General features: G+C 31.7%; 1 protein-coding gene across 22 annotated transcripts in view; it reads left to right on the top strand.

Annotated features, from left to right (window-relative positions):
* The first annotated feature begins 1,233 nt into the window (after positions 1–1,233).
* The window catches only part of LOC6649183 (sodium channel protein para), a 65,464-nt gene continuing 54,035 nt past the window's right edge, over positions 1,234–12,662 (top strand). For 16 of the 22 annotated variants that reach the window (XM_023179316.2, XM_023179313.2, XM_023179317.2 and 13 more), the window contains exons 1-4: positions 1,234–1,418; positions 5,833–5,865; positions 11,162–11,317; positions 11,421–11,626. In XM_023179316.2, coding sequence (XP_023035084.1) covers positions 1,269–1,418; positions 5,833–5,865; positions 11,162–11,317; positions 11,421–11,626 — 545 coding nt within the window. In that variant the 5' untranslated portion in view covers positions 1,234–1,268. The remainder of the gene's footprint in view (positions 1,419–5,832; positions 5,866–11,161; positions 11,318–11,420; positions 11,627–12,662) is intronic. The other 6 variants (XM_047011432.1, XM_047011431.1, XM_047011434.1 and 3 more) reach the window with 1 other exon arrangement.

Raw genomic sequence — 12,662 nt, 5'->3', positions numbered from 1 at the left:
TTACCTATCTTTGATTTAGCGTTTTAATTTACTTTCTTTCGATTCTTTTTTTATTTTTATTGATTTTATCGGTTGCCGGGAATCAGTCAAATTATATGCCGCTAATTTAATTACTCGTTTGTGACAGTTAACTATGAATGTAAGAGCATAATGTCCGCTTTCCATATTTGTTTTGCCTAAAAGTAGGCAACAAAAAACTACTAAATGCTCTCAATTAGGTATTTAAAGTAAAACGAAGAATAAAGCCATTTGAAAATATTGAATAACTTTAAAATACTTCTCCCAGAATTTATAGTCCTTTTGGTCCTTTTTGTATAGCATCTAATTGTGTGTTGTTATACTATTTTTGTATGTATGGATTCAGCGCTTAAATAAATAAAAAAAACTTATCCCAGACCTTAAACACGACCCTTCTTTTGGCAATTTTGTCTTGGCTCCTTGACAACAATTCCAATTAACAAATATTTCCAGAAGCATCTACATACATATGTATTTGGTTCAAGTGGTTGCTTAAGTTAAACAGAGCCATGACAATTGTGTCATAGCTCGTATGTGGTTAGACTTAAACGTCTGGATTGCTTTCACACTTCTCAAAGAGACCATTGAGCTGGAATTCCCAGCTATAATGCTTCTTTAGCAAAGTCTCCAGATGTTTAAACTGATTGCTCAACTTCTAAACTTCTCTATTAAATTTACCATCTAATTAACTAAAAAACAAAAAAAAAAACAACAAGCCAATTAAACTAAGTTGAATATATTTTTCGTTGTCTCTGATTGATAAATATAAAATATGTAACTACGTCAAGGCTTTCATTTAATTGAAACAGATAATCATCAATGGGTTGGGTGATATTCATATATGTACATATAATGGATTGTAATATTAACTTGTTATTTTTTTGATATATTTTTAGAATTGTGCTAAGCGGTGGGCGCTACTCGAACATGGCGCCTCGGATATAGTTGTAGCTTTAATGTAGCAGGCGACATCCATGTGCCTCATGTAAGTAATATCAAATTAATTTCCCTCTTTTTCCGTATCAGTAATTACATATAAATGTATCTAATATGTGGCTATAAAATGTCGCGAATGGGTCATTTTCGATAAATTGGGACTGTGTATGAAATGAATATGAACCTTTTTGTTTTTTGTTTCTTTTCGGTTTCTTTTTTTTGTTTTCTTTTTTTTTTTTGTTTTGGATCTTTCTATGACACATTCTTTTACAGGCCTTGGAAATCTAAGGCTCTCATCGTTGGCCGCATAGACAATGACAGAAGATTCCGACTCGATATCTGAGGAAGAACGCAGTTTGTTCCGTCCCTTTACCCGCGAATCATTGGTGCAAATCGAACAACGCATTGCCGCTGAACATGAAAAGCAAAAGGAGCTGGAAAGAAAGAGAGCCGAGGGAGAGGTGGTAATTATTTATAACTGAATGCTTTTTACGTTTCTATATACATACATTCTATATATGTCCATCCTTATTTTTGACTCTCATGTTTTCTTCGATTTATATATGTATAAAATTTATCTTTAATTTATTGTGAAATATATATACAATACATATATCGATATCTCTCTCTCTCTATCTTATATTATTATTATATTTTTTTTTGTTTATCCTTTAGATATAATATTATATGTATTATTATTATTATTATGCGCTCAATGTATGTAAACAATTATGTGTATCTTCAACTTTCCCCCTCCCCCCCCCCCCAAATTACCTGACAGTTGGTATATGTATGTGCCTATGTATGTATATATGTATGTATGTACATCTATGTATATGCTTACATACATACTAACATGCGTACATACATATACATACATAAATACATAGTATAGGTTAATCGATTAATGCTACTATAAACTATATAAGCTTCTGTTTGTGCTTCAAGCAAAACTTTCTGAAAACAAAAAAACAAATGTCTAATTATATTAACAATAATAATACCCTAACATTTTGCATACTTATATGCTGTACATATATACATACATATCAGATACAAAAATACAAAAATATACAATATATATACTTACATACGCCTACATAATCCCAACCAAAAGTCATTAACCAACTACGATGTCTCGTATAAATCTATCTTATCCTACCTACCTATCCTACCTAGCTATATTTATATCTATGTCTATATTATGCGTCTATGTATATATATATAATCAAACCCCATCCATCCAAAAAAAATCTAAGCTATATAATTAATAAGGACTTATCTTCTGTATTACCTCATCAATTTATTTCTGTTCTATATATGTATTATCCATAGTTTCCCATACACTCAATATATATATACATACATATATATCTATTCATGAAAGAAGTATCTCATATCTCAAAGATTTCGAACAAATATTTCCATCCATATGTATCTATGAATCTATCGATCCCCCCAATTAGCCACTATATTCACACTGGTTAACCATGTTGTATAATCGATATAATATAATATATATTAATCAGAAACAGAATCTAAATCAGAATCAATCATCTACTGTGAGCTTGTCCCTTTATAATCATGGCAGAACATTCTCCCATATATTCAGCACTAGCACAATATTGGCCCCCACCCCCTTCCACCACTCACCACTCTTCTGTCTCTCTCTCTCTCTCTCTCTCTCTCTCTCTGTCTCTCTCTATATGTATACATATTTTTGTGTCTCAATAATTTTGTTCAGTTTTGATTTTTAAATATGCGTTTTAATTTTTCAAAATTCCAAAACAAAATTCCACCATAACAACAAAATTTAAAACGGTTTTTTTTTCGTTCCAAAAATTTATATATTTTTCGGTTAGATTTTTCGTTTTCTCTTCTATTCTGCATTGTATTCCCCCAAATTCCCTCGCCGTAATTGTATTTACTATCCAACATTTTCCTGACATAATTGTTGTATGTTTGTTTGTTTGTTTCAATTGATAAAAAGTAACAAAAATGTGTATTCTATTGGCTTCGTAATCGTGTTCTAATTGTATTTTCTGTAATATCTGTAATTAATTTTATACCTTTACCGTTTACAAAAAAAAAAAAAAAAAACATAACAAAAACAAGGCAAAATCAAGAAAATGATAATATTTTACATTGGTTTACTATTTGCTATTTTGTTTCTGTCTCTCTCTCTTTATTTCGATCATTTGTGTTTTGTTTAAATTTTTGGTTTCATCACTTTCTTTTCTGTTTGGGCTGTCGACCTGAATTCGACATTCGACATTTGACATCTGTCTGTGTGGGTCAAAGGGCACACCTCTCAGTGCACACATCGCAAACCACATACCACAAAAACAAGAAACCACGAAATTCCGTGTAAATAGATCGCCAAACAAATGAAACGAAATACACCATGCAAAGAGAAACAAAACAAATGCATTCTACCGATCTAGAACAATCAAAAAATCAACATTGAAATGAAAATCAGAAATTTCCTCCTTCCCTTGAAAAATAAATTACTGTTGGCAAAAATTCATTTTGTATATTATTGCGACTCATTTGACCAGTGAACCAAAATGAAATGAATCACTCAAATTCATTACGAAAAATAAATTAAGCACACCAAAGAACATATACATACATATATATATACATATATATATATATACATATATACACTTGCAGTTATCTCTCTATTGATTTGATAGGATAGATTAGAAGAGAAGTATTAGTACTACAACACGCAGTTTTCATAAGGGCAAATGACCTAGCCTAAGTAGGTCTAAACCTTTGGCTGCTCATAGGCATATTAGCCGGATAGTGCCCTACATTTAGCCCTTTAAACTGCTTTCAGTTGCACAAAATATAAAATAAATGACATCTTCTATGCGAATGTTTAGCCTAGCTTGAACGAACAAGCTACCAATTTCTATATCCTAATTCTATATCCTAACAGATATAATGAAGTAAGTAAGTCGTCTCCCCGACTTAGGTATACCATACACCAGTAAAGCCAGTAAATATTTTAAATTTAATAAACAAATGCATTTTCACATGCTTTTTACAAGCATATCTTAGTATCTCGCTCACTCAAGCATACGAGCACCCTGGCGCCCCCACCAGCCAACGGCCAACTCCGGCCTTATGGAAAAATGTTTATATGCATAACTCGACTTTTTTTTGTCCGATTTAGATAAAATTTGGTATTTTTCTGAATATAAGTATCAAATTTAAGTGTGCCAATTTCATTGCAGAAAGTAGAAAATTACGGGAGATAATCGAATTTTTTTCAAATTACGGGGGCGGAAAGGGGCGTGGCAAAATCTTTACACAAACAAAATGAGCGCATTTACTAAGCAAATATATGTACCAAATATGGTGTCTCTGGCTGGTATAGTATATTAAGATAAACGCTTTTTTTAAATTGCGAGGGCGGAAAGGGCGTGGCAAAAATTTGAAATAAACTTGATCACTTTACGTACTACACGACTCGACATACTAAATTTGGTGGCTCTAGCTCTCACAGTCTCCGAGATCTAGGTGTTCATACGGACAGACGGACGGACGGACGGACGGACAAGGCTTGATCGACTCGGCTGTTGATCCTGATCAAGAATATATATACTTTATGGGGTCGGAGAAGCCTCCTTCTGCCTGTTACATACATTTTGGCAATTTTAATATACCATCTCACCCTGTGGGTGTATGGTATAAAAACACACTGGGTATCCTACTAGTTATTATAATCGGTCTATGAGAGACCTCTAAAAAGATGTCCACCAGCTGAACATTAACCAAAGAATCTAAGTTCTAGCTGCAGTGTCTTCCACTTTGAATATGAAAACGAAAGTTCCAAGTTTTCGTACATAGTTAATTCCAATTCTCTCTAATATCTCTCAAGGACTTTAAATATGAAATATACAATATTTATTCATTATATTGTTATCTGAATCTGCAAAGGTATATGTATATATTTATATACATATATATATGTATATATAGTGGGATCATATCATGCGTGCACCAACAAATCTTAGTTCACTGTTTCCCACGTCTTTACCTACATATATCTATTTCGCTCTTGTTCTCTCTCTCTCTCTCTGTCTGTCTCTCACTATATATCTATCTCTGTTTCTGTCTCTGTCTCTTGCTCTTGCTATCATTTGTCTATGTCCTAAATTTGTAAGAAACTGTCCTTTAAAAATCATCTCTATATAGCGCTTAAATAATACAAAAAAAAAAATATAGAACATTTTTTTTTGTTAGTATAAATTAATAGTATTAATTGACTATGAGAGTGTCGTCGGTTCTTGAGAATCAATTAAAATCATAATTATCAATTTCATATATACAATAACAATAACTTGCAATCTATAAATATATACATACATATATATTAAAATATATCAAATACATACATACACATACATACATATGTGTATGTGTAACAAATATTATATATATACATATATGTATATTGTTTCATATTTTGTTTGTTTTCTTTCCACTTTTCATTCGTGTAATTTTTTCCCGTTTTATTTACAACTTTTTCTCTACCTTTTTGAACGCTCTCAAATGATACTTTTGCGCGCGCTGCTGACTGGAAACAAAAAATAATCAATAACAAACGAAAAAATCAAAATATATTTTAATAACTATAAATCGTATAATGAACCAATGAATAATCCATTATGAATGCGAATTTGGCGCTTGCAACATCAACAACATAACTACAATATTAATATATATATAAAAAAAAAAAAAACAAAACCAAAAAAAAAACATTTTCTTCTACTTCTTCTACTACTTTTTTTTTTCTTTACGATACTTCAAAAACCAAAACCAAAACCAAACAAACCCAAATCTATTACCAAAATCTTCTTTCAGCCGCAATATGGTCGCAAGAAAAAACAAAAAGAAGTAAGATTTTTGCTCAGAACAGATAAAACAAAAAACAAATTCCAATCCACAACAACAAAAGAAACTTGACTTAAACTCCAAAAACCTTAAAAAACAAAACAAAAAACCAAATAATAGCAAACAAAAATAATGAAAAAAAAAAGGATTACAATTAATTAATTGTAATGAAACTTTAGTTTATTTTTTCTTTTCTTTATCAATCAATATCTATATATTATATATGTATATATTCTCTATACATATATAAAATATATATTTACTTTTTTGTTTTCTTTGTTATCATTTCATTTTGAGTTTTTGTTTCATGTTGTTCTTTTTGTCCACTTTTTAGTTTAATTTGTAAATGCCTTAAATACTTATTACCAATTATACTTAATAACCACCCCAACTACCAACTAACTTAGTCAAAAACCACATTTATCTTCTTGCTAAAGTAGTTTTATACAAGAAGCAAAGCCCTACATCAAAAAAAATAGTAAATGAATTAAGCATTTAATACTTGGAAACAAATAATTTTTGTTTTAACGATACAATTTGCTGCAGGTTTCGTCCTTGTTCGAAGCCTTTTTCTTCCTTCAGTCAGTTCTCATATGTGATTTTGATAACTTTCGTTTACTTTTGTTGTTAATCCAGTGTCAAGGACATTTTTTATACTGCTTCCCAAAAGGGGATGATAGGAAACTGCCAGCTTATTTGATATATGTATTTACACCTTTTGGCTTTACTTATTTTAGCTAAGCCCCTCGCCTAAACTATTCTAACCTATGCTTCTAACTATCTATGTCTAACTACATATAAGTATTGTAATTACTTAGTAAATTTCACTCCTTTCTTATCTCTAATACTGCTCTCTATATCCTGTATGTAATATGTGATTCCAATTCTAAGCCCCTTTTTGTTGTGTGCGTGTGTGTGTGTGTGTGTATTATGTTGTATTACCCATTTTGCTAACTAATACTAACTATTATGTTTTCGTGTAACCAATTTCTATGTGTGTGTCTCTGTATGTGTGAGTGTGTTTTTAGTTGTTTTCAACATATTGAAACTTATATATACCTATCTATATATGTATATATTGTTTTTTTTTTTTTAATTTTAAAAACTAACTTATGCAGAATGTAGGAACATTTTTGATATAGATCTATGTAAGGTTAGTTTTGAGGGTCACTTATTTCTTTTGACCATACTATGCAGTTGTCTGATGATTTGCAAAAACAAAAACAAAAAGAATAACTAAAAATGGAAAAAAAAACAACTACAAATATAACATAAAGTTAGCAATTTGTCAAAAATTTGCTCTAGCAAATTTAACTATTGCTTTCATCTATAAATGAAAAAAAAAAAAAACAAAAAATAAAATACAAACACAAACAAAAGAAATAATAACCTATAACTGCTTCGAAAGGTAAATTAAAATCCAACTTTATATTGTAAGTGTTTTTAAATGGTACAAGAAAAAAAAAAAAACCAAAAAGCCAAAGAGTAAGTGGACAAAAACAGCATTAAAATGGACAACAAAATTTTGAAATTTTTAATCAAAAACTAGAAAAACAACAGCAACTACTACGAGAAAGTTTGTTAATTGCGGGTTTTTATCGTTTGAATAATTTTTTTTGGAACTTTGATTTTCTTTCTTTTTTGGCTTCTAATTTATAGAAGAGAACGTTTTGGCATCTTTGATTCAATAATAAAATTAGGTTGTAGTCTATATAAACATATAATAAGATCAGAAAATGCAATTAATATCGCAAAGGTTGTAGATTATCGATCTCATATTTGACATTACAATCGATTTGTATTAGAGAGATTAATATAATATATTTAATTGGATATTTCTCAAATTTCTTAGCATATACAAATCTTGTTCGAACCCTCTTTAAAATAGACATAAAAAGGCTTGTTTTCAGATCAAAAACGTCTCCTATATCGGGAGATAATGGCACCTTAGCCACCTCAGACTTCTCCCGATGGGGCTGCTGCTTGGCCTGCTCCTCCTGCGGCTGGTATTGCCGATGCCTTCGATAGCCATGCTGCGCTCCTTGAAGCTGCTGCCGTTCTTGCTTCTTTTGTTCAGCTTCCCACCGACGGTTCGCTTTGATTTTCTTCTCCCGGTTTGCCATGTTGGTCTCATCAACGCCAAGAGGACCAATAGTATACACCTGACCATCTTCACCTATATATCGTAGGAAGGGCACGGTATACGTGTCTGACGTCGACTTGCACTGTCCGAATCTTTCGGAATAGTTTGAAATGGAAGCCCTCTGCGTCAACTGCGGCAGCTGACGTTGTGAAATTTGTTTCAAAATCGCGAATTGGGGCTTCGTTATGTACTGGAACTTCAGATTGTTTGGACCTGGGTATGGATATACCGGAAGAAACTTGAATGCTGTGCACGTATCTGCAAAATCAGAAATTTAGAGAATGTCAAAATAAGAAAACTGCATTTCTCGCCCCCATATTGTTTTGGAAACCCTTGGGTCTTATATATATTACTTACTAGTCCACATCCTTGAGGATGTTCCCCATATTACTTACTTGTCCTTAATCCCATCAATTGACGCATTATAAAGGTCGTCTTTTTATTCATGCACGTGAGGCTTTTCTTCAACATTTCGGAGATTTTTTTTTTTCGACCACACAATAATAAATGAACTTATAAAATTTTATAAAAAACTTCGAATTTTGGACTAGTATTCGAGAAAGAGGAATAATTTAAATTTATATATTTTTGAAACTAAAATAAAATAATTTTATTTCTGAATCGGCTGACGATTTGAACTGAACTGATGAAACATGGGTTTGCGTTCCAGGTACTTGACCAAAATCGAATCAACCAGGCCAACTAGATTGAAAAGTCCAAATTTGTGTGGAAATCAAAGCCAACTTTGATATGAAAATAAATCGATATTTTTTATCCCCTTGTCACCCTTAGATTGCGAAAAATTCTTTTAATCAGTTGCGACTCATTGTAAAGTCATATCTTTAATACCTAACCGTGTATATCAGAGTCTTCTTTCAATCATGGAGATGAATAATCAATTCTTTCTAAAGAGACTGATCAAGATGACTTCTTACAATTGGATGGAGTATCAAAATCTATTCGATTATCCCTGAAATGGCAAGCGAGTGGGAAATTCTCTTGAAAGTTCTCGTTAAAAATTACGATAAGAAATTATAAAGATCGAAACTAAAACCTGCCATTTAAATTAATTGATCAATTGATTAGTTGCGATAATAATTGCATTTCCAGATGGTAGTGAACATTTTTTTTTATTAGTTTGTTAATCAATTGAAATATTTTGTAGTGTTTTTTTTAGTGTTAACTATATATGCATATGTTACTATGTCAAATTAGTGCGAATGTGTGTGTGCAAATGTGCTAATCTGTACGCGCGTGTGTGTGTGTGTGTGTGTGTAAGTGGGTGGGTACTTATGGTTTAGGGATTCTGCATGCCTTTGTCATTCGTTTGAAATGCGTCAAAAATTTTGTAATCAAGAGGCGAAGGCCAAACTAGAAGCATCTTTTTGTTGTCCGGCTAAAAACCAGCTGTGTGTGTTAGTGTGCATGTGTGTGTATGTGTGTGTATGTGTGTGTGGGGGAGTGTGTGTTTGAGTGTGTGGTTCGCCTTTTATTAGTTTAAATATAGACCAAAGCGCCACCATCAGAGCCAGGACACTGGAACCAACTCCAGGGTTCCTTTTTCAGGGCTCGCAATTGCGTCAAAGTCAACACTCACTCACACACACACACACACAATCTCATACATATATATATTTACAATCTAATTGTCACGCCAAGCCAAGCCAAGCTAAGCCAAGCCAGGCCAGGCCAGGACAGGCCAGCCAACTATTATGGAATTTTTGTTATTTTTTACAAACACAGACGCACACACACATACACATAAGACCTACAAAGTTGAACATAAAATGACGTTAGACATTTTTGCTTTTCTTTTCTCTTCTTTTGTTTGGCTTTTTGCCTTTACTTTTAAGCATTGCATGCTGAAAGTAAAAACTACTTTCGATATGTGTGCGTGAGTGTGTGTGTGTGTGCTGTGTGTGTGTGTGTATTAACTAAAATTGATGGGGCAACCAAAGAATGAATGTCTCTGCATGGCTGTAAAATTGAACATTCAATTACACTGTCTGTTACTTTTAAATGCTTTTCAACACTATAACATTCACTTAGACTTACTAACACTTACTTACCGTTTTCCCACACTGTTTTGAAAATAATAACTATTTTTTGGCATGTCCGATTTCTCTTATTCATTTTCTATTAATGATTTCGATATTTGCGCTTTATTTCTATTATCTTATTCCAACTTTTCCAGCAAACTTTTTCTTTCTTTCCAAATAATAATGATGATGAATCAGAAAACCCCCCAAAAAGAAAACGAAGAAGAACTACAATAAGAGTTTTTGAACTTCAATTTTGCATACCACATTCTTGCGAAAGAAAACAATAAATGAGATGATTGGTTTTCTATTTAATTTCGGTACACCGAATTTTTTGTATACACTTGCCAAGCTTTAGAATGGTTGTTCTTGGTCCGTTTTTAAATGAATATAATTCTATTAAATTTATCTTACTTATCGTAAATGTGATATTCATGTGTTGTTTCTTAATTTCTTTAGCAAATAATAGATTCTGTTTTGACCAGATCCGATTTGAATTTCCCAATGAGATTCCGCTTTCACTATCTCCCTATGACTCAATTACCTCATTATCATAATGCAAGAGTATAAAAGAAAACTTGAAACACTGCAAAATTAAACCCACTCTCCCCTTTCCCCACCCCCGTCTTCTCACTACTAAATACAACATGCTAATGTTGGCCTTTGCCCTCCAATGTTACCCCGCTCCGAATCTGTACATTACACTATATACTATATATACATATATCTCTTTATATATATGATATGCAAAACTATAATTCCTATACAAACAAAAAATTGTCAAAAATTTATATGTTGTCTTTATTTTCGTTGTGAGATTTTTATTTTATTCTTGATTTCTTGTTTTTGATTTTTTTTTTTGAATTTATGCTACCGTAGATCTCTACATAGAAAATTCTAGCAAACTGACTGTAAAATTCTAATACCCTATCCTATATACATATATATACCTAAATACCAAATAGAGATTGAAATCTATTTGGATGTAAGGCTAATCTATGAATTGTTGCTTCAATTTCTATTCCCAAAATACAATTACTTACGATATCTAAATTCGACTTGACAACTGTGACCACTGTGACCACTTTGACCACTTTGACACTGAACTGAACAACAGATCCGATATGATGACGAGGACGAGGATGAAGGTCCACAACCGGATCCTACACTTGAACAGGGTGTGCCAATACCTGTTCGATTGCAGGGCAGCTTCCCGCCGGAATTGGCCTCCACTCCTCTCGAGGATATCGATCCATACTACAGCAATGTATTGGTAAGTGACGGCGATTCATCACCATCAATTGTCATCAGCGATAAGTGGATGTACGAATGTAACTACATCGATGATATCGATGTCTTGATCTATCTATCCACAGACATTCGTAGTTGTAAGCAAAGGAAAAGATATTTTTCGCTTTTCTGCATCAAAAGCAATGTGGCTGCTCGATCCATTCAATCCGATACGTCGTGTGGCCATTTATATTTTAGTGCATCCATTATTTTCGTTATTTATCATAACCACTATTCTCGTGAACTGCATATTGATGATAATGCCGACAACGCCGACGGTTGAGTCCACTGAGTAAGTATCCAAAGATAACTGTTTGTCCAATAGTATCTAAAACGATGCTTATCAGCTGAATGATATTGTATGAATGTGAAAGATATATACCTACGTATATGTACCTTCATATTATATCTTTAGCTATAAGTTTCAATATTTAATTATATACTTATAATCCGAAATGTGGCCAAAAAAATCGAGCAAAGACAACCAAATGAAATTCTTTAGTTAACACTTTTGGACTTTATGTTATTTTTGATTCAATCCTTTTCTTTTGAAAGCAGCCAAATATATTCAAAGATATATACCTATATATACTTACATATATGTATCCGATTTAACTATTACTTACTTACTTATATACTATTATCTACAATTATTACCTACATTTAAATGTAATACCGTTTTTTTTTGTTTTTTTTTTACGATATTAATGCAGATGTGTATTTAGGTCAAAACTTACTACCACAAAAATATACTCTTTTTTATATTTCCAATATATTATATGATATACTTATATATTTCCAAATCAAGAACAACAACAACAACAAAGAAAACCAAAACAAACAAACAAACAAACAACCAACAACAAACTTAAGGGCCAAATCGATAAATGCTTCTATATAATACTTTCGACTCCAAGGATTTGTGTATTTTGTACAGAAAATTGTAATTCCATTCAATTAAATTACAAAAGTAGTTGTAAAAATATTCATTTGATCTAGCGTTGAATTCAATACAGCGCGCATTAACTATAAATTCAAAAATATTCAATCAACTCACAAAAATTTCAAAAAATCTAAAATCGAATTTACAAAAAACTTTTCTCATACAAATATATTCACATGCTTTTCCAAGTATTCCAATCAAATTGAATCGAATAATAAAAACTTTTCCCAATTTCGTGACCAGTTTGATTTTGGTTTGTTCACAAATTAAAAGATGAAAATCAAAAAAAAAAAGACGTAAATAGAAAAATTTGACAAAAGAAATACATAGTAAATAGTAAAATTTTAGAATCCATATATCTTTAGAATTTATCAACATATACTTA

This window comes from Drosophila willistoni (genome assembly GCF_018902025.1).
Source record: "Drosophila willistoni isolate 14030-0811.24 chromosome XL unlocalized genomic scaffold, UCI_dwil_1.1 Seg141, whole genome shotgun sequence".
NCBI classification, from domain to species: domain Eukaryota; kingdom Metazoa; phylum Arthropoda; class Insecta; order Diptera; family Drosophilidae; genus Drosophila; species Drosophila willistoni.
The sequence above is the reverse complement of the archived record's forward strand: the minus strand, read 5'-3'. Positions and strand labels throughout refer to the sequence as shown.